The sequence below is a fragment of the Gopherus evgoodei genome, chromosome 9 (assembly GCF_007399415.2).
Source record: "Gopherus evgoodei ecotype Sinaloan lineage chromosome 9, rGopEvg1_v1.p, whole genome shotgun sequence".
NCBI lineage: Eukaryota > Metazoa > Chordata > Testudines > Testudinidae > Gopherus > Gopherus evgoodei.
In genome coordinates, this window is record NC_044330.1 from 108,429,705 (window position 1) to 108,452,231 (window position 22,527).

Consider the following 22,527-nt stretch of genomic DNA (forward strand, 5'->3'; position numbering starts at 1 on the left):
GTTACACCAGCCCTACCCAGCAGCTGCAGTTGGCCCACAGGAGCCCCTAGGCAGAGGGGGGGAAGTGCCTGAGGCCCCAGCAATGGCAGGGAAATGAGTCAGGGACACAGACCCAGAGAAACCTCCCCCGAGGCTGCAGAGGAAGGCAAACAACCCAAGGTCCCTGCCAGCCTGACCTGGGGGAAATTCCTTCTTACTCGAGATAGTTAAGTCCAAAGCAGATTGCAAAGAGTTACCAAGGGATCTCACAAAACTGGTTGACTGGGCAACAAAATGGCAGATGCAATTCAATGTTGATAAGTGCAAAGTGATGTAGAGTGAAAAACATAACCCTAACTATCCATATAAAATGATAGGGTCTAAATTTGATGTTATTACTCATGAAAGATATCTTGGAGTCACTGTGGATAGTGCTCTGAAAACATCCACTCAATGCGCCTCAGCAGTCAAAAAAGTGAACAGAATGTTAGGAACCAATGGAAAGGGATAGCTAATAAGAAAGTAAAAATCATTTTGCCATTATATAAATCCATGGTACACCCACATCTGGTCGCCCCATCTAAAAAAATATATATATTAAAATTAGAAAAGGTGCACAGAAGAGCAACAAAAATGATTAGGGGTATGGAACAGCTTCCATATGAGGAGAGATTAAAAAGCCTGGGACTGTCTCTCAGAAGAGACGACTTGGGTCCAGTTGATAGATGTCTATAAAATCATGACTGATGTGGAGAAAGCAAATGAGGAAGTGTTATTTACCCCTTATAGCACAAGAACCAGGGGGCACCCAATGAAATTACTAGAGAGCAGGCTTAAAACTACAAAAGGAAGTATTTCTTCACACAATACACAGTCAATGTAGGAACTTGTTGCCAGGGGATGTTGAGCAGACCAAAACTATAACTGGTTCACAAAAGAAATGAGAGACGTTCCTGGAGGACAGGTCCATCAATGGCTATTAGCCAGTGGTCAGGGACCTGCTCCGCCCTGGGTCAGAACAGTCACTGCAGGTGTCGTCCCTGGCGCCTGGACTTGGTGTCCCTGCTGCTGGAGGTGCAACATGTGGGCATGTAGCCAGGCTGTGCCCTGGGACAAGCAGAGGGGGCCATCCCACAGCTGGCCCAGGACAGGGTTTGTGCTGGGGACAAGTTTGGTGTTTCATAGATCTCACTGGACAGGCTGAGCCTTGGAACCCCATCCACCCAGTCCCCTGCCTCTCAGCTTCTACAAACTGGGGGAGAGAGGGGCAGTTAACTCCACCTCTACACTATAAATATTAACAAGGGAGCATGGCTACACTGCGTGCCCTGCCCCCATTGCGAGGGCTTTGCAAGCTTCCACCCCTCCTTGTGCAGGATCTCAGGGGGCCCTGGTCCGCTGAGCTTTGTCGTGCAGCTACAGCACAGGGCTCTGACCGGAATGCACCCCAGCTGGCCAGGTGAGCGGGGATGCGCCAGGGGCTGCACTGGCTGCCCCTACACGCTGGGGCATGCTCCTCCCAAATTCAGGCAGTGTCTTCCATCCTTGGGCACCGGGCAGCCACATGGAGGAGCCCAAGGCACCATGTGAGGACGGTGTCAGAGCCAGGACATTTGCAGAGGCCCCCAGGCCTAGCAGCACATGGGGCAGGTTGGTCAGGAAAACGACCCTTCAATGGCATTGAGACGTCCAGAGCCAGTGAATTGCTTTAGAAACATGCTCAAGCCAAAAATAAAGAGGTAAAAAGATGTCCCAGTGGTTGTTTCCACTGTCAGTCATGGTGACAGCCACGAAGCGCCTGCTCCAACATGCTGGGCAGTCAGACAGACTCGCATACCTGCCCCTTGCCAGAGACCAGCCGGACACCTCTGCCCCTGGAAGAGGTGCTGGGACATGTCCTGCTGCAGCTGTGGGGATCTACTACCCAAGAGACACAGGGCAGCTGAGTTGCCTCCACAGCCACAGGATCTGGAAACGGTGAGGGGGTTTCTTTGCCTTTTGCCTGGCCTGTGGTCTCATGGCAGCTGCCAAATGCACTAGGCACTGGTGTCTGCTCCAATGCGCACAGATGGGCCCTGACCCTGCCCTCCATTGGTCTGTGGGAGAAACCCTGGCCCTTTGCCCCAGCCTCACCCTCGTGTGGCCCTGGCCGCATGGAAGCAGCTTTGGGCTGGACGTCTGCCTCAGCTGCCTGTGGTGCAGGACAAGCTCCTGGTGCAGCCTTTTGCGAGCACCAGGTAAAGGGCTTGAGCAAAATGGCTTTGCCTTGAACTCTAGCCTTGGAGCTTTCAACATGAGTTAACCCCTAGAAGAAGAAGCGCAGTGCAGGCTCCCCCATACTGCCCAGCCACCTGCTCGGCTGTTCTGTTCAGGAGGCCACTGATTTCCAGCTGCCCTGAGAAGTGGCTGCAGAGCTAGGAACAGAGCTGAGCCATGCTGAACCTGGGGCCACCTCAGAGCCAGTCTCCGGCAGTGAAAGGGCTACAGCCCAGTGCTGTCAGTGCAGCCAGTCCCCAGCAATCCGTGCTCTTAAAGTGGGATACTGGGGCCAAACGGGTTAATCCTGGAGGGATTTTGCAGCTACAGGCAGCTGATGGGCTCAGGTAGCCTCAGGTTAACCCGCTCTCTGCCCTGGCTTTGCTCTCAAGTCAGGCACGTGGCTTTTACAAATACATCCCTGTCAGCAAACGACAAGCACAGCTGTGAGCTGTATCTGGCTATCAGGCATTGCTGTTCTGGGACCCCAGGGAGGAAGCTCCAGATGCAGGAGTGTGCAGTGGGAACCAGGGAGGGCTTTGCATAGGGATGTGCCCAGTGCAGGGTGCCCCCATGCCAGCTTCTCACAGGTCTGGAGCAGTGCAGGGTGCCGGAGTCTCTGGGATGCCGACATCTAGGCGTGTTCCTCTCTTTTAGGATGAGCCGGTATTTGCACTCATGGGTGACTGGAACCTGCTAGGGAGGATTCTGGAGAGTGCTCAGGAGCACTCCACGGTGGTGGGGAAGGTCTGGCTCACTTTCCTGTTCATTTTCCATATCCTTGTCTTGGGGGCAGCTGCTGAGAAAGTCTCGGGGGATGAAGAGTCGGGCTTCTCCTGCGACACCAAGTAGCCAGGCTGCCAGAACGTCTGTTATGACGAAACCTTCCCGATCTCCCACATCCGCTTCTGTGTGCTGCAGATCATCTTCATCTCAACCCCCAGCCTCGTCTACCTGGGCCACATCCTGCATCTGGTGCGCATGGTGGAGAAGGAGCAGCAGTGAGAGGAGATTTGGGAGGCCCAGCAGGAACCCCTGGTGCAGCATAAACCTTCCATCAAAGATGTTGGTGGCAAAATCCACCTGCAGGAGGCCATTCTGAGGACATATATTTGCAACATTGGCTTTAAGATGCTCTTTGAGGTGAGCTTCATTTTGGGCCAGTACACACTGCATGGGTTCGAACTAAAGCCCCTCTACACATGCAAACACTGCCCTGCCCCAACGTGGTCAACTGTTACATAGCCCGGCCCACCAAGACCATCTTTATCCTCTTCATGACGGGGATGGCCTGCCTGTCTCTGCTCCTCAACCTGATAGAAATGTACCACCTGAGCTTCACCAAGTGCAGGCAGAGGCTGGCAGCCGACCACCGTCGGGCACCCAACCCCAAGGCCAGCTCCAACGCTCCCAGAGAAACAAGCGACCACCACATTCCTCACTGTCCTGCACCCTACAGCCTTCCCCATGCCACTGACCCCAGCCTTCCATTGCAGCCTTACTCCAGCCAAGCTGCTCCCTCAGCAGGCAGGGACAGCCATGCAGCACGGAGCAGCTGCGAGACAGGCAACCAGGGCCTGGTCATGGAAGAACCGTTGCAACAGGGCAGCAGGTCCAGTAAGTCCAGCACTAAGCTGAGACCCAGTGACTTGGCTGTTTAATGAGGCGGCGCAGCCCTGCGCTGGCCCAGGGCTGACAGGCAAGGGAAGGGGGCTCTTGTACCAGACAAGCACCGTTACCACGAGGCTGCATCATGGGGAGCACAGCTCAGCTCAGGAGCCTGTTGTGTTTCCATGGATGCTGTGTTGTCCCCACCATGGAAATACTGGGCCCATAATACAGACACGTGTCCAGGAGTTTGAGGCCTGGGCCAGACGTGCACAACTCAAGCCCTCTCACCTCGGTGGCTCTGCAGCAGCCTTGTGGCTGTCAGGGGCAGGAGGCAGGGCATGGGCTGGGAGCCAATGGGGGTAAATGCTCTATACTTGATAGGACGCAGGCAGGGCCTGTAGCTTTTCCTTCCCCATGTGACACTGGTGTTCCCCCTTTTCTGAGTGGAGAGCTGCCTCCGCCCTCCCCCTAGCCTGACCTCCGCTCCTGGGTAGTAACAGAGCTTAGGAAGGCCCCAGCAGACTAAGAGTAGGTGGCTGCTCAGGGCCAAGAGACCTTCCAGGCCCGAGCAAGGAGAATGGGAGTGGACATAGCCTTTGCCATGCACCTGGGTCCCAGCTGGATGTTCTTTGCAGGCTGCTGCTGTAACAGCCTGTCAGGGAAGATGGTGCTGCTCCGAGCAGGAAGGCCTAGGCCCCACTGCCGCTGCATCCTAGCCACATGACTCCCTCCCCAGCCCCATGCCCCAGCTGGGGCGACTCTCAAGCCATCAATGCGTGTGGGAAAGCAAAGACTGCAGCTGTGATGTTCAGGTTATGTTGAGGCTTCAGCAGCAGCTACAGCTGTTGGGCTCCTGGCAAGGCTGCACTGGACCCTGTATTTGGGCATCCTTTGCTGTGATGTGACTGAATTCTCTCTCTTGTGAAAAGTGGAACAAGATGACATGAGCTCTGTCAAGGATAGGCACATTGTCCCATAGCCAAGGCACAGGAGAGGGGAATTCAGTCCTAAGCTGCCTCTCTCTCTGCCCCTGCCCAGGGTATCTGCGTGCAGGGCCACAGTGCAGGGGCAGGAAGGGAACTTCCTGCTGGACAGTCTTTGTGCTCTCCCTGAGAAGGATCCTGGCCCTTGCTCTGCACTGAATGGGAGAGGCCCCTCCCTGCAGCCATCAGGATTCCTGGGCTTTGCTGTGGAGACAAGGAGAGAAGGATCCAGGCTTGGGCTACATTACAAGGAAGTGACCTCTGGATTGCAGTTCTGTCTTATCCTCTGGTCACTTGCCTTAGCCTTGGGACGGGCACGTGGGCAGGGAGATCATTGCAGGTTTTACCATGATCGCCTTAGTGACACAGGGAAGGGACCACCACTGCAGCTGGAACCCAGGCTAGCCGCGGAAGCTTCTTCCAAGGCCGACAGCAGCTGGAGAGATGGCGCCTGCAGGCCCCACCATTCATTTCAGCCCCCCAGCACTTGATCAAGTTCATCTCATTGCAGGGAGGCTCCGTGAACCTGGACCTAGGGCTGCTTGGCTGTCTCCTGTCCACACTCTCCTCTGGTCCCACGCAGGACTGGTCAGTTTGAAGAAGGCTGTGTTGCACACAGGGTGCCCCTCACACCCTCAAGGGCACAGCCTGGCCACTCCCTGCTTAGCTCATAGGAGATGGAGGCAGGAAGGCCATCCCTCCATCCCCCCCCAGTGCAGGCCAGGGCTGCTCCCACCACGGTTCATAGATTCTAATGCCAGAAGTGACAGGCCACCATGGCCACACAGGTTTAGGCCCTAGCTCAGGCAGAGCTAGCATGTCGACCCATGCTGGGAATTACAGCTCCCAGCTGCTGGGTAGGGTGCCCTGGCAGGTGATCCTACACCTGTCACAGACCCTGGAATGGATGGCAGGGGCAAGAAGGCAGGGATCAAGCATAACTCCCTGATGACTGAGCCCTTGAGACAGGCAAGGGGGCAGCGGCCCTAGCCTCCTCCCTGGAGCAGAGGCAGCCCCTGTTCTGCCCTTCAGTGGATTAAGGACAGCAGCTGCTGGCAGGTTTTTGTGTCTTTATTTGAAATGAATGGTTTCTAGAGACACAAGGTTAGCCTAATGCCCCGTTAGCACTACAACAAGACCGGTGACTGGCTCACTCTTGACATGGAGACAGAGGGCCCCGGGCCAGGTCCCAGAACAATATATACAGACTCAACAGACAGTGCTGAGTCCCACTGACAGCTGATAAAAAAATCAAAACACCAAGGGGAGGGAGCCAGAAGGGAACAGCAAAGCTGGGGCAGGGGCTGGGTGAGCGGAGAGACCCAGGCGGGCTCCACTCCCCCGTTGGCCTGCGGCCCCCCTCCACTGCTTGCAAGTTCTGGCCTGGTGCGGCCCAGCAGGATTCTCAGTCTAATGCTGGCTTGGAGGAGACAGGCCCAGCAGCAATGAGGCCAGGCACAGAGGCTACCTCCTCCCTCTGATAGTGTCAGGCTAGCAACGGGGGCACCGTCCATTCTGCTGCAGCTTGGGGGGCAGGGAGAGACCCATGCTCGTCAGCTCTGGCAGCGAGGATGCCCCTGGCCTCCCATGCCCGATGCAGAATTCAGACCTTCAATGGTCCCCAGTGGCTGTTGTGAGTGCACAAAGCAAAGTGAAGCCACAGCTAATGCAGAGCCGGGGAAGGGAGATCCCAGGAGCGCCCTGGGCAATGAGCTCTGCGCTGCTGAGGAGAATGAGATGAGGAGCCAGAGACAGCACAACCAGGCCCCTCTGGGAACGCAGCCCCCTCCAGCCCACAAGAGTCAGCATCTGGAAATGGTCCTGCTACCTGGGCTGGCACAGCTCCTCCCAGGGCCCTGCGTGCTGAGCATGGCTTATTTCCCCACTCCTGCTGCTTGGACATGGAGCTGACTGTAGGTTCAGGGCCTCCTGTGCGGGCTGCTGGGCCCAGCCTGTCCCCATGGCCCCACAGCCTGGCGTTCATGTTACACCAGGCAGACAGAGACTGAGAACAGCCTTGGGGAGAGGGGACAGGCAGGGCTCATTAGGCTAGTGCCCTCTGGGGCTCCTGGCTGGGAGAGGGACTGGCTCCCTATCTCCACCCCTGGGAAGACAGGTGGGGGAAGTGGGACACTGCCCCAGTCAGGCAGAGCACAGGTAGGGCCTGGGTGCCAGGGGGCTGGTGGGGGAGGGGGACGGCATGTTACTAGCATCAGGCAGGGATGTTCAGAGCCCTACAGGCACTGAGCTGGACAGCTCTACCACATCTGCAGGGCTAGGAGCGGCATTACACCCTCATGCCATGCCATGCCACATTCACATGCCGCAACCATGGCCAGATAGGAGGAGTAGGGGAGACGCCTTCCCAGGCCAGAGCAGACCCAGCCCAGCGGGCTTTGGGTGCTGCCTGCCCATGCTCCAGCCTTGGCCTGCTCTCAGTCCATGTCCTCCTCTAGGCCGCTGCCCCGGCTGTGCTCCTCGTAGATCTCCCGGACGGCCAGGATGCGATTCAGCATGCTCTCCAGCATGCTCCTGTCCATGGGGATGACCGAGTACCAGAGAGGTGACTCTGCAATGCACGACCGCTCTGGCTGCAGGTAGAAGACGTCGTTCCGGTTCCGCAGGCTCTCTGGACTGTGGCAAGAGAGGGGCAGAGTGAACCTCAACCTAGAGGCCAGAAAGCCCTGGCCTCCTCAGCCACCCTGAGCCCATAGGGTCCTTCCCTCTTGACCTGGAACCCAGCAAGTCCCCCAGGGGCCCAGCGAGCCCCGGTGCCCCCCCATTCACCCAGAAGACAGAGTCCTAGAGCCCACTGGTCTGAGGGTCTGTAAAGGAGGCACTAGTACTTAGGGCACTGCTCGTCCTCCTGCAGGGAAGGACCCTGAGCTGGGCTTGGAGCTCCTCTCCCAAGGTGACCTGGGACCATGCTCAGAGCAGGCAGGAGTGGGGGGTCCTGAAGCACCACAGCCACCTCCTCCTGCCAATCCGAGGGGAGAGAGGGACAGCACCCACTGAGACAAGTTACTCAGCCCCGGGGCTGTGATCACAGCACTCTGGGACTTGGGGATGTGAGAAACCAACCCCTGGAGACGCGCTCTCCAGGCCTCCTGCTTCACTGGCAGGACCCTGGCAGTCAGTGCTCTACACAGCTCTTTGCAAAGGCAGCACATGTCGGGGCAGCCTCAGGCTGCTCCGCAATGTCCTTCCAGCCAGGCAAGGGACCAGACTGGGCACACAGGGCTGCAGGAGAACAGGGTGTCAAGTATCAGAGGGGTAGCCGTGTTAGTCTGGATCTGTAAAAGCAGCAAAGAATCCTGTGGCACCTTATAGACTAACAGACATTTTGGAGCATGAGCTTTCGTGGGTGAATACCCACTTCGTCAGATGCATGTAGTGGAAATTTCCAGGGGCAGGTATATATATGCAAGCAAGCTAGAGATAATGAGGTTAGTTCAATCAGGGAGGATGAGGCCCTGTTCTAGCAGCTGAGGTGTGAAAACCAAGAGAGGAGAAACTGGTTTTGTAGTTGGCAAGCCATTCACAGTCTTTGTTTAATCCTGAGCTGATGGTGTCAAATTTGCAGATGAACTGAAGCTCAGCAGTTTCTCTTTGAAGTCTGGTCCTGAAGTTTTTTTGCTGCAGGATGGCCACCTCAAGGTCTGCTATAGTGTGGCCAGGGAGGTTGAAGTGCTCTCCTACAGGTTTCTGTATATTGCCATTCCTAATATCTGATTTGTGTCCGTTTATCCTTTTCCGTAGAGACTGTCCAGTTTGGCCGATGTACATAGCAGAGGGGCATTGCTGGCATATGATGGCGTATATTACATTGGTGGATATGCAGGTGAATGAACCGGTATTGGTGTGACTGATCTGGTTAGGTCCTGTGATGGTGTCGCTGGTGTAGATATGTGGGCAGAGTTGGCATCGAGGTTTGTTGCATGGATTGATTCCTGAGCTAGAGTTACTATGGTGTGGTGTGCAGTTACTGGTGAGAATATGTTTCAGGTTGGCAGGTTGTCTGTGGGCGAGGACTGGCCTGCCACCCAAGGCCTGTGAAAGTGTGGGATCATTGTCCAGGATGGGTTGTAGATCCCTGATGATGGGTTGGAGGGGTTTTAGCTGGGGACTGTATGTGATGGCCAGTGGAGGAGTCCTGTTGGTTTCTTTCTTGGGTTTGTCTTGCAGTAGGAGGCTTCTGGGTACACGTCTGGCTCTGTTGATCTGTTTCTTTATTTCCTCGTGTGGGTATTGTAGTTTTGAGAATGCTTGGTGGAGATTTTGTAGGTGTTGGTCTCTGTCTGAGGGGTTAGAGCACATGCGGTTGTACCTCAGTGCTTGGCTATAGACAATGGATCATGTGATGTGCCTGGGATGGAAGCTGGAGGCATGAAGGTAGGCATAGCGGTCGGTAGGTTTTCAGTATAGGGTGGTATTAATGTGACCATCACTTATTTGCACCGTGGTGTCTAGGAAGTGGACCTCCCGTGTAGATTGGTCCAGGCTGAGGTTGATGGTGGGGTGGAAGCTGTTGAAATTGTGGTGGAATTTTTCCAGAGACTCCTTTCCATGGGTCCAGATGATGAAGATGTCAAGGTGGCCATCCTGCAGCAAAAAAACTTCAGGACCAGACCTCAAAGAGAAACTGCTGAGCTTCAGTTCATCTGCAAATTTGACACCATCAGCTCAGGATTAAACAAAGACTGTGAATGGCTTGCCAACTACAAAACCAGTTTCTCCTCTCTTGGTTTTCACACCTCAGCTGCTAGAACAGGGCCTCATCCTCCCTGATTGAACTAACCTCATTATCTCTAGCTTGCTTGCATATATATACACCTGCCCCTGGAAATTTCCACTACATGCATCTGACGAAGTGGGTATTCACCTATGAAAGCACATGCTCCAAAACCTCTGTTAGTCCATAAGGTGCCACAGCATTCTTTGCTGCTTTTAGGAGAACAGGGGATGCCCCAGCAGAAGGGCTGTGGCTCCCTCTCCCCGGGAGACTCACCATTTGGAGAGATAGAATTCATAGAACTTGACTGGGCACCGGAGTGGGTTCATCCTGTTCTCCCGCTGCTCCAGGATCGGCAGCTCCTCCTCTCGCTTCCGCTTCCCAGAACTGCTGTCTGCAGAGAGAGGCCAAGTCAGAGCGGTGCACATGCGGAGCAGGGGCGGGGAGACAGACACGCGCAGGCCCCTACCTCGCCCTTTTTTCTGCCGGACGGGGGCGTAGTAGCGGATGCTCACCACCTTGGTGGTGCCCCGGGCTGTAGTGCACTTGCGGGACTGGCGTACCACATTGGTGAAGGAGAGCTGCATGTGCTCCTCCGCAGTCTGCAGGCCGAAGAACTTGGTGTTGAAGAACATGAGGGTGTTGAGGAGGACAAAGGGGGAGTACACCCCCAGCTGCTTACACTCCCAGAGATGCTCCTCCTCCACACGAGAGAAGATCGTGTCTGCAAGCACACAGTGGAAGAAGCTGGGTCACACGCATCTGGCATGCTGCAGGTTCCCTGGCAAGGTCTGGCCTGGCAGGGAGACTGGAGGGGATGTGGCTGCCACCACCGGCCCACCTTCAGCCATGTGTGCCAGGGGAACATCAGCCAGGGCACTTGAGTCCTCCCCTGGATCTCTCTCCCTGCCTTGGGCAGAGGGAGCTTGGCTCAGTGGCAGGACAACACCTTGCCCTGTGAAGTGCCCAGGTCCAGATGGAATAGCCAGAGGAGTGATGCTTGCAGCGCTGGCTGACACCAGGCTGGGAGCTGTCCCACTGTACCCTCCCCAGCCATGACCCAACCTAGGTTAACCCACCACAGCAAAACTGGTGCAAGCCAGCTGCAGACCAAACCAAGGGCCCCCCGCCTCGGTACTGGGTGTCACACACAGCTGCATGTGCTAATACAGTCAGAAGGAAAGAAAGAGCAGCAGGCAGGACAGGATCAGGCAACTCCCATGCAAAACCAAGGCAAACTGCTCCAGCCCAAGAGCCTCCCCTAGCAGGCAAGAGGCTGGGTCAGTTAGCTCGACTGCTATCAGGGTACATGGAGACAAGGGCACCCAGCATGGGGCCCAAATGGGGGTGCCCTCTGGCTGCCGAGCACTAGGGAAAGCACGGCCCTTATGTAGGTGTCTAACCGGGGGCCGAGCACCCTGGAATGGCTCTGTTACTGCTTGGATTATGCCAGGAAGCCAGGGAGGTCACAAACCCCCTGGCCTGGGAGTTGGGAAGCAGACAAAGATTCATAAGCCCCCTGGTCTGACACAGTGCTTCCCAAAGGCTGGGGCAGGGCCTTCCCCTGCTATAGAAAGCAGCAGCCTGGTCCAAAGGGGCTGGATGGAGAGTCCCCTGTTGTATCTGGACAGAGAATGTGGTTTCCACGGGCACCCGCTAGCCTGGACTCAACCCTCAGTCAGCCTGAGATGCTGAATCCCAACTACTGACAATCCCTGGCCCAGCTCTGGTGTGGTGTCCTGGGGGGAGGTTACATGAGGCTCCAAGATGCAGCAGGGGCAGTGGCCTTCCCCCTCCAGGAAGAACAGTAGGCAGGCCTGGCTCTGTGTCCTCAGGAGAATTCAAGGATCCACTTGCCTCCCATGGCAAACTTCCCCAGGAAGCATCCGGGAGGCGGGGGGAAGGGCAAAGTTGGCCCCTGCTTGGCCAACTCCAGCCAGGCCTGAGAGCTTGACCTTAGTGGCTGCTAATAAAGGAGCACGCGGCCCTGGGACACGTACTGTTTGGTAAGAGTGTGGGCTGCCAGCCACTCAGGGACTTGTTCAGCTCCTGCACGAAGGTCAGGTAGTAAAGATCTGTGAAGATATTCACCATCCGGTTGTTCTCCAGCAGGTACTAGAAGGGAGAGAACACATGGTCAGTGAAGGGAGAAAGCAGTGTTGGGCACAGGATGAAATTGTACTGTACTGGAAGTGTGATGCAGACATGTATTTCACTTGGTGCATGCCCTGGAGAATTTTGCCTAGCATTACCCATAGAAGGCAGCACTCATGCCTCATGCTCAAAACTCCTGCCGCGGCTATCTAAGGTGGCCGCGCCCTACCCCGCCTCAGTTCCTTCGCACTGAACACCCAGTGACTGGACTCTGATGCAGAGGGGACAGAGGGTGGCTTGTAGAATACATGTCTGCATCACATCTCGAAAAGCCAGTTACAGGAAGGAACCATTTCTTCTTCTTCTTCTTCGAGTACATGCAGCTGTGTATTCCACTTAGCGGGCTCCCAAGCGGTAACACCCCACTCCCCTGCACACCCCAGGGAGGCAGGGCTTGGAGTCTACGTACACAAGGCTCACAGGACCATCTACCAAAACTTGCATCTGCCCTGGAAGATATGGTAATGGCATAATGGTTTTTAAAGGTACGTATCAACAACCACGGAGCAGCTCTGCAAACATCCAACACAGATGTCACTGAGGAACGCTGTTGATGTTGCTTGTACTCTCATGGAATGCACTCGCTCCCACTGAGGAGGCATAGCCAAAGCTATTTCATATGCAGTCTTGAGACAGGACATTATCCATTTAGAAATCATCTGTGACAAGAGCACCTGACCCTTAATGTGATCTGCATATGACACAAACAGGTGAGGCGAGGCACAAAATGGTTTAGTTGTGTCCAGACAGAAGGCTAGACATCATCTGACATCTAATGGATGAAGAGGCTGCTCCTCCAGAAGTGAATGCAGGTTCGGGAAGAACACAGGAAAATATCCTGCCTGGTTCAAATAAAACTGAGAAATCACTTCAGACAAAAATGCTGGGTGTGATTGTAAAGTCACTTTGTCCATGGAGAACTGCATATAAGGAGGCTCTGCCATCAGAGCCTGCCACTCACAGACTCTGTGTGTGGATATCATCACTACCAGGAACTCAGTCTCCTGACACAAAAGCAGAAAGGAACAAGATGCCAGGGGGTTGAATGGAGGTCCCATCAAAGCTGCTAGGACCGCATTACGGTCCCAAGAAGAACTGGCTCTCAGACCAGTGCATGGAGACAAAGAAGCCCTTATAAGAATTTTGCCCCCATGGCACAGGAGAAGACTAATGTTCCCTGAATGGGGGGGATGAAATGCTGATATTGCTGCGAGACGCACTCTCAATGAGCTAAGCACAAGACCCAATGACTGATGGTGCAGCAAGTACTCCAAGATGTCCTAGAATGGGCTGCGAAATTCAGCCATCACACTGAAAACCATTCAACTTCACCGAATACGCCATTCTGGTAGAGGGCCTTCTATTGTTGAACAGGACTTGTTGAAGAGTGGCTGGACACCGCATTTTCTCCTGGTTCAGCCACGCCATGGCATGCAGGGAGCTAATCCTGGGATGCAAGGTGCAGCCATGATTCTGAGTGAGTAGGCTGGGATAGAGAGGAAGGGGTCTGACAGTATCAGAAGGCCAGAGAACCAGCACTGCCTCGGTCATGCTGGGACCATGAGAATGAGTTTGGCCTGATCCACCTTCAGCTTGAGGATGACCTGTGAGAGGATTGGGATCAGGTAAAAGAGACTGTCAGCTAAGGTGGAAAGCGTTGGACAGGGAGCCTGGACTGAGGCCCCCTCTAGAACAGAGCAGATGGCATTAGCACAGGTCGATCGCCAGAATGCCCCAAGCTGCAAAGATAAACCAGAGGACACATGTCTTCAGGAACCACTCATGACTCAGGGAAAAATTCCTGCTGAGGTGGTCTGCGATATGATTCCACACCCTGGGCAAGTGGTCATCTATAAGACTGATCCACTCCTCAGTGGAAAACTGCTACTGCCTGATTGCCTCTTGGCAGAATACCCTGGAGTATGCTCTCCCTTTCCTGTTCACATAATACAACACGGTGGTATTGTTAGTATGCGAACCACTGAGCCCTGATACAGTCCCGAAAAGTGTGACGAGTATCGTAGATGGCCTGAAGCTCCAGCACATTGATATGCAGTGAGGCCCCTGTTCCCACTACAGACTTTGAACTTTCAGCAACCCCAGATGCACTCCCCAGACCATCAGGGAAGCATCTGTGACAATAGACCTGAGTTGTAAGGGCCAGATGAAGGGAATGCCCTGACAGACATTCTCTGGAAGTGTCCACCACTGCAAGGAATCCAGGACCAGTGGAGGGAGACGGACCAATCTGTCCAAAGAGTGAAGAGTTGGATAGTAAACTGTCCTGAGAAACATTTAAAGGGGGGAAAGATGCAACCTCACAAACTGTACCAACTGCATGGAAGTGGACATGTGGCCCGAAAGTGGACATGTGGCCCAAAAGCCTCAATGCACCACCCAGCTGTCATGGAGGGCTGAGACTGCAGACTGCGGTAATGCTGACAAATTGCCTGTAAATGGCCAGTTGACAAAAATGCTCCCGTACTTGCAGAGTCTATTAGGGCCCCAAGGAACTCAATTTTCCAAGTGGGAACCAAAGTTGACTTCCCCATGTTTAGAATGAGACCCAGATGGTCAAAAATGCACAGTGTAGTGCTGACGTGAAAAAGGACTTCCTCTCTGGACCTGCCCTTCAGTAACCAGTCATCCAGGTCTGGGAAGATGTGGATTCCTTTCTTCCTGAGGTGCCATGCAGTCACCATGACCATGCATTTGATAAAAACCCGAGGGTCAGAAGAGAGGCCAAAGGGAAGCACCATATCTGGAAAATGGCGCTTTGCTATGACAAGTTGCTGCACGGAAATCAGCATCCTGAAGGTCCACAGCAGCAAATCAGTCATTCTGAGACACCATGCAGAGAACAGCTGATAGAGTGACCATTCAGAACCTCATGTACCTGATATATTTGTTGAGGCAGTGAAGGTCAAGAATGGGTTTTACCTCTCCTCCTCTTGGATTTGGGCACCAGAAAGTACTGGGAATAGTGTCCCGGACGCAGTCGTTCCAGCAGCCAGTAGAGAGAGAACCTGCATGAGGAGCAGTATCCTGTGAGAGGGGTCCCTGGAGAGGGAGGGTGGTAAGAGGGATGGAGAGGAACTGGATGGTATAACCTGATCTGATGATCCTTAGGACCCACATGTTGGTGATCAACCTGCAAGCACTGAGAAAGTGAAGCAGCCTGTCCCCAAATGGAGGGGATGGAGAGAAGGAAGCAATGACATGAACACTGCTCCAGACCAAGGAGTCAAAATGGGTGCTTGGGTGGCACTGGGGGAAAGCGTGTTGACTGGCCAAACCCCAGACCCGAATGCCTCCTCCTCTGCGACCCCTGCACCTTTCTGGGATAGTCCCACTGTTTCTGGGGAGAGAAAGGCCGCCCAGATGTGCGCTGCAGATACTGCTGCTCCTGATGACCACTCAAGTGGCATCTCTGCACTGCTGGCATATACACCCCCAAAGACCACAGGGAAGCCAGAGAGTCCTTGATGGAGTGCAGAGACTTGGCTGTCTTGTTCAAGAAAAGCACTCGGCCATTGAAGGGCAAATCCTCTATGGCAGGGTGTCACGGAGTCCCCGGGCGATGCTCTGGAACAGCTCCCCACAAAGCCAGGCAGGACTTTGGGGAGCCTCCTCTCCCTTGGAGCAGACTTGTTCAGGGCAAGAAGCTCACACGGCTTCACTTCCTGGGTCTCTCCTTGGAGCATTCAGGATCCTCTGCTCCTCCGTGCGCTTCCCACAGTGAGCCCACCCAGGCGGGGTCCTGCCACAGGGTCCTGCACCCCCACTTTGCAGTCAGACGTGACTCAGCGAGCCAGTAAAACAGAGGTTTATTTGATGACAGGAACAGGGTCTAAAACAGAGCTTGTAGATACAGCGAACCGGACCCCTCGGCGGGTCCATTCTGGGAGGCAGTGAGCCAGACCCCCATGTCTGCCCTCAGCCAGCTCCAGACTAACCACCCCTTCCAGCCCCTCCTCTCTGCTCAGCTCCTTTCCCGGGCCAGGAGGTCACCTGATCTCTTTGTCTCCAACACCTTCAGTTGGCACCTTTGCAGGGGAGGGGCCCAAGCCATCAGTTGCTAGGAGACAGAGTGCCAGGCATTTATGTGCACTGGCCCTTTGCTCTGCCAGATACTTAAGAACTGCCATGGGGACACTGAGGCACCAACACAGTATTCAGAGAAAACATTAAGAACATTCCCAGTTCGTCACATCTCTCCTCCCTTCAAGACCGAACTGAGCGAGGTCACTTCAGCCAGTGACCTGGGGAAGTTCGAACCCACCAACTTTCCCATGGATGCCCCAGCATCTCTCCCATTCCTTGGTGTGAGTTACACAAGGACAGTCCAGTCTCACGCCCTCCTTTAGGTTGGGTGTGCTTGATGGCACTTGCAGACCGCATGTGGGAAGGTTTATGCGGCTTGAACCCTTTCGCTATCCCCAATACCCCTGGGGTTCAAACTGGGACGGGGTCTTCTCCCAGCACTCTGGGCTGCAATTCAGGCTCTCTTGGTTAAGAGCCCCCATCTTGGCCTTGGCCAGCTCTAGGCTTGGGCAGCCGCTTCCCACTTTGTGGCCCAGACACAACACCTCTGCCGTCCCCCCTTGCACTTTCCAACTTTTACCATCAATCCCACCTCCTTGAGGCAGCCCAGCCCTCTCTTCACCTGGGACACCTGTTCCTCCCAGGTCTGGCTAAAGATGCACATGTTATCAGTGTCTGCCAGGGCCAAGTTCTCCATCACCCTCTGCTAGTCTAGAATCTCCCCAGGCCTAGGCATGGGGTCGGCATCGGACACTGTGATGGCTTTAAGCTTCTGATAGCCCCCACAAAACCAGATCATCCTGTCTCCCTTGGGGATCAGCCTCACGGGTGAGGCCCATGGGCTGTAAAACGGCTGGATCCCATCTAAAGCCAGCATGTCCCTGACCTCTCTCTCCAGGATCTGGGTTGCTTTCCCAGTGACTCTGAACGGGGAACACCTGATGGGGAGATTGTCTCCCACCTCAGGGAAGAGATTCCCCAGGGGGTCTTCCCCCTTCTCCATCCAATCCTCCCCTTTCAGGTCCAGGGGTCCCCTCACTCTCCTCCCATCCAGCAGCTCAAATGGGAAGAACCCTGTGGATTCCTGGGGCACCACCAGCTGCCTCCCGATTCCCCCCAGTTCTACTTCCCCTTGGGGAGCCCATTCCCGGTACAGGAATCCCTTCTCCTGCAGGACTCTGTCCCTGCAGCCTTCCCCAAGGGGGGTTGCAGCGCTGTGGCCAGCAAGTTCCCTCAGCTTCTCCAAGGAGGGATCCCTCTGCACCTCGGTCTGGGATTCAGCTGCTGGGGCAGGGAGTGGGACCTGCTCCCTCTCGCTGGCTGGGCCTGGGGTCACAGTCCCCTGAGCCTTGTCACTGGTAGCTCCCTCCTTGCTGTGTAATCACTTCCCAGCAGCACGTCTGAACCAGGCAAACCTGTTTGGCAGCTGACCTGCCCTGCCTGGGTGTCCCCCCACTCAGCTGGGGTCTCAGCTCCCCCCGTGCTCAGCACTGCCCTTGCTGCCCAGTGGTGGCAGGCAGCGAGCTCTCTGCTCTGGTCACAGCATCAGAGCCAGCGTGAGCCCCCTCTCCGGTGTGCAGGGGGGCGGGGAGCATTTCTCCCTCCCACTCAGCCCCAGGGGGCTGGTTACAGGTAGGCAGGTATCCTGAGCCCAACAGCCCCTCCCCACTGCCAGCCAGGTCATTTGCCTTTTCATTGACCATTTCCATCCTAGCCAATTGGTTCCCTGAATTTGAATTCAAACCCTCGGCCGTTACAGGAGCGGGGCCTGGATCCTGTCCCAAGAGGAGACACTCACCCCTCAACAGGGCCTCTGAGCCGATATCCTGGAGAACCCCAATGACCAGCCAGCCCGACCCCACCTGGGTCTGCACAGGGATCTGGGCCATAGGCAGGGTGAGGGGCTTCACCCCAGGGAACTTCACCCAAGTCCCACAGTCCCTCAGCATCTGGGGCTGCACCACCCCAGTTCTCTCTGTCCCAGGGTCTCGCCCCCGCAGGCGTGTTTCCCCACTGACCCCTGGGCAGCCCCCTATGTCTCTCTGCTCCACCATCACCAGTCCATGCTGCTGCTGCTTCTCCTGCAGCTTTTCCTTGGGCTCTTGCTCTCTCTCACGGTCTTCTCGCTCTCTCGGGCTCTGCTCCCATCCTATCCATCTCCAATCTCCTGATGGGGAACCCAGTCGTGAAGACCCTCGTCTGATTGGGGACCAGACTCCCGGGGATGCCTGGCTGCTGCTCCAGCTGCTCCCAGATCCTCTTGTAGCCCCATCTGGGTCAGGAATCTGCTCCTCAGAGCGGTCCTCCTCCTCCAACTGCACGATTAACTGTGTCTTGGTGAACGTCCCCATGCGTAACCCTCTCTTTGTGCACAGGACCACAATGTCCTTCTCAAGGAGATGGTGATAGGCCATCACTTCACCGTTCCCAAGTGGCTCTGGACTCACAGGCCTGTGTGCTCTTGGCTCCCCCACGGTTTCCAGGAAGAACCCCTGGTGTGCCAGCCCTTCTCGTGATCACCACCTCTTTGCCAGGGTTGAGCTGCAGACTCCTCCGCCCCTGGGACTGCTCTTGCAATCCCCAGGGGAACTCTGCTACTGCAAAAATCCTTCCCTCTCCCAGGGTCGAGCGGCAAGCTCCTCCGGCCCTGAGACTGCTCGCTGCAATCCTCAGGGGGACCCCGTTACTCCAACAGCCCTTCTCGCTGGTCACACACTCCCAGAGGTTAACTGCCCCCTGAAACCGTCCCTCTCTGAGCCTTCAGCACGTCTGGTCCTCATTATCCCCCCTTCGTTTTACTGCTCCCCAGTCACTTACTGCAAGCAGTGCCATTCACGGGGTGCAGTACATCCCACTGCTACCACCAGTTGTCACGGAGTCCCCGGGCGATGCTCTGGAACAGCTCCCCACAAAGCCAGGCAGGACTTTGGGGAGCCTCCTCTCCCTTGGAGCAGACTTGTTCAGGGCAAGAAGCTCACACGGCTTCACCTCCTGGGTCTCTCCTTGGAGCACTCAGCATCCTCTGCCCCTCCGTGCGCTTCCCACAGCGAGCCCACCCAGGCAGGGTCCTGGGAAAGCCACAGGGTCCGGCACCCCCACTTTGCAGTCAGACGTGACTCTCAGCCAGCCAATAAAACAGAGGTTTATTTGATGACAGGAACATGGTCTAAAACAGAGCTTGTAGATACAGCGAACCGGACCCCTCGGCGGGTCCATTCTGGCATGCAGTGAGCCAGACCCCCACGTCTGCCCTCAGCCAGCTCCAGACTAACCACCCCTTCCAGCCCCTCCTCTCTGCTCAGCTCCTTTCCTGGGACAGGAGGTCACCTGATCCCTTTGTCTCCAACACCTTCAGTTGGCACCTTTGTAGGGGAGGGGCCCAGGCCATCAGTTGCTAGGAGACAGAGGGCCAGGCATTTAGGTGCACTGGCCCTTTGCTCTGCCAGATACTTAAGAACTGCCATGGGGACACTGAGGCACCAACACAGTATTCAGAGAAAACATTAAGAACATTCCCAGTTCGTCACACAGGGGTTCTCAAACTGGGGTTCAGTACCCCTCAGGGGGTCACAAGGTTATTACATGCGGGGTTGTGAACTGTCAACCTCAACCCCAAACCCTGCTTTGCCTCCAGAATTTATATTGGTGTTAAATATATAAAAAAGTGTTTTTAATTTGGGGGGGGGGGGTGGTCACAGAGGCTTGCTATGTGAAAGGGGTCACCAGTGAAAAAGTTTGAGAGTCACTGCTCTATGACTTGTTGCACATGGGGAGCAATGCCCAAATTCTGCAGCCAGGATGCCCTTCTCATGGTCACTGGCAAGGTCAAAAGCATCCAAGACATCCAACGTGGACTGCAATTAAGTCTTAAGCTACCAAGCAGCCTTCGGAGAGAAGTGCCCGGAATTTCTCAATGGAGGCTTCGGGCAGCTGGCCTGCAAACTTAGAAATAGCTATTTAATTCACAAAGTCATATGTGGACAGCAGTGCCTGCTGGTTAGCAATCCGTATCTGCATGGAGGAGGAGGAGGAGGAGGTGTATATCTTTCTTCCCATCACATCCACCCGTTCACAGTCCTTATCCTTTGGAATGGACTTAAATCTGCCCTGCCGATTCCTGTTGCTGACCTTGGTTATGACCAGGGAATATAGGGCTGGAGAGGAATAGAAACCGCCAAATCCCTGCATCTGAATGAAGTAGTGTTTCTCCAACACTTTGTAGTAGGCAGTACCAAAGCTGGCATTCTCCAGAGCGTACTGTTCCTAGGGAGGACGACTCTTCCAGGGGCAGATAGCTAATATCCAAAAACGTATAGGTATTCTCCTGCAGGAACTCCGTTTGAACACCCAGGGAAGAAGCCAGACCACACTGCAAGAGGTCCTGCTATGCCTTGAAATCCTGTGGTATTGAAAGAGAGGAAGATCCAGGCACCACGGAATCGTCCGAGACAAAGATGGAGTGGTTAACTGTGACCATGCTGGATCGTGTTCCAGGAATGACGGGCCTGGACGGGACAACTCTGGATGCTCTGCAAGGGGAAGACTCACAGGTACCTGGGGCTATGGTGAATCAATAGTCACCACCACGGACCTGCCCAGTGATCTCACCTTAGAGCAAGATGAGGAGAGGGAACTCTGGATCGAGGATCATCCCACAGATTCCACTGAGGCCATTGGTATGCATAGGGCTTTGGTGCGAGTAGGTGTTGGGCCAGGGGACCCCATCCCAACTGCGAGACAATCCTGGTACCGATATGGCTCCACGAACGACCCCTGATGCAGCTCAGGTGATGGACAGTGAGAGGAATATCCTGACCAGGACGCCAAGGAGTCCTGGCCTTCAAGGGATCAAGGTGGCACCTGCCCTGAGCATCTGAGCAACTAGTCTGACTCACCTATAGCCCAGAATGGTGAGGGAACTGGGGCCAACAGAGGAAACAGAATCACCAGCACTGAGTACGCCTCCATAATTTCTAGTGCTGGAAGTGCTGTTAACCTCAAAACCAGCAGTAGTACCAAGGTGACTGATGGTGCCAAAGTGGAGAGCGACGAGAGCATGCTGACAACAAGGATGCCAAAGTTGTTCCTGGCACCAAGGAGATCCCTTGTGATAAGCCTGGTCCCAGCCCCAGCCCCTCTTCCACTGACTGTGGAAAGGAAATATCGGTGTGTGGTGCTGACAGACCCCCAGGTCCATCAATAGGCTATTAGCCAGAATGGGCAGGGATGGTGTCCTGAGCCTCTGTTTGCCAGAAGCTGGGAATGGGTGGCAGGGGATGGGTCACTTGATGATTGCCTGTTCTGTTCACTCCCTCTGGGGTACCTGGCATTGGCCACTGTCAGAAGGCAGGTGTGACGTTGCACTCTTCCATATGTTTTATGGAAATATGTTTGTAAATGTGAATATAATGTAACTGGAATATGCTTTATGCAAAAGGTCTCTTGTAAGGTATCATTACAAAGGTTATAACCTACTGAATATATCCATCCTATTTGTATGTATGTATATTCTTGTATCTGAAACTAGAAATATGAAATATAACTCTGAAATCCTGCTGTAACTATGCAAAGTGTGGGCCATTAATGGTGGTTTAGAATCTTGATGGCTCCCGTTGACCAGGATAATTGGTTGTAAATGGCTCTGTTTACTTGTAAGCCTTCCTGTGTTCCTGTGAGTCAGGCCAGAAAGAATGAAGGCTTGGGGGTCTCACAGGACATGTGACCATGTCACCTGGTACTGGAATCCATCTTAAACCTAGTGCTTTTCCATTTAGAAGGAGGGGTGGGGACCCAGAGAGACCAAAGATTTCCGCCTTGTGCCAAAGCCATAAAAGGGGGTGGAACAGAACAAAGGGGGCTGCAGTCATGAGAAATCCCCTAGTTACCACCTGAGCTGGAACTAACAAGAACTGTACCGGGGAAAGGATTGTGCCCAGACTAGAAAGGAATCTAGTCTGTGAAAGAAGCTTACTGGAACATATCTGAGGGTGAGATTTACCTGTAATCAGTTTCTAAATGTATTAGGCTCAGACTTATGTGCTTTGTTTTATTTTGCTTGGTAACTTACTTTGTTCTGTCTGTTATCACTTGACACCACTTAAATCCTAATTTTTATACTTAATAAAATCACTTTTGTTTCTTAGTAAACCCAGAGTAAGTGATTAATACTGGGGGGGCAAACAGCTGTGCATATCTCTCTATCAATATTATTGAGGGTGGACAATTTATGAGTTTACCCTGTATAAGCATTAAACAGAGTAAAACAGATTTATTTGGGAAGTGGGTGTCTGGGTGCTGGAAATAGGTGACTTGCTGAGCGGTTTTTGGTTAAAGTCTGCAGCTTTGGGGGCGTGGACCAAACCCTGGGTCTGTGTTGCAGCAAACTAGTGTGTCTGACTCAACAAGGCAGGGTTCTGGAGTCTCAAGCTGGCAGTGGAAAATGGGCTCAGAGGTAATTCCAGCACATCAGGTGACAGTCCTAAGGGGGTCTTTGTGACAGAACTCGTCACAACAGGATACTGGGCTAGATTGACCTTTGGTCTGACTCATTATGGCCATTCTTATGTTCAGTGCAGCTGCCTGCCCAGTCAATGGGCTATAAACGATGCAGCCCTGGCAAAGTCCTGGACCAAGGGAGAAGTTGGGACAGAAAAGCAGAAACAGTCAGTGCTGGCATCACCCTCATCGGTACCGGACTTAACAGATGCCACGGGGCCAAAATTGGAGACAACCGTACAGGGTCTCTGACCTTCCTGTGCAGCACCGGGG

General features: G+C 54.4%; 1 protein-coding gene and 1 pseudogene across 8 annotated transcripts in view; one reads left to right on the forward strand and one right to left on the reverse strand.

The window, feature by feature from the left end:
* Nucleotides 1–891: 891 nt before the first annotated feature.
* On the forward strand, nt 892–5,788 carry LOC115657753 (annotated as a pseudogene).
* A 97-nt stretch (nt 5,789–5,885) lies between these two features.
* The window catches only part of ZMYM3 (zinc finger MYM-type containing 3), a 57,452-nt gene continuing 40,810 nt past the window's right edge, over nt 5,886–22,527 (reverse strand). For 7 of the 8 annotated variants that reach the window (XM_030575916.1, XM_030575917.1, XM_030575911.1 and 4 more), the window contains 4 exons: nt 11,562–11,676; nt 10,031–10,285; nt 9,838–9,955; nt 5,886–7,463 (listed from right to left, as the gene is read on the reverse strand). In XM_030575916.1, coding sequence (XP_030431776.1) covers nt 7,265–7,463; nt 9,838–9,955; nt 10,031–10,285; nt 11,562–11,676 — 687 coding nt within the window. In that variant the 3' untranslated portion in view covers nt 5,886–7,264. The remainder of the gene's footprint in view (nt 7,464–9,837; nt 9,956–10,030; nt 10,286–11,561; nt 11,677–22,527) is intronic. The other variant, XM_030575918.1, reaches the window with a different exon arrangement.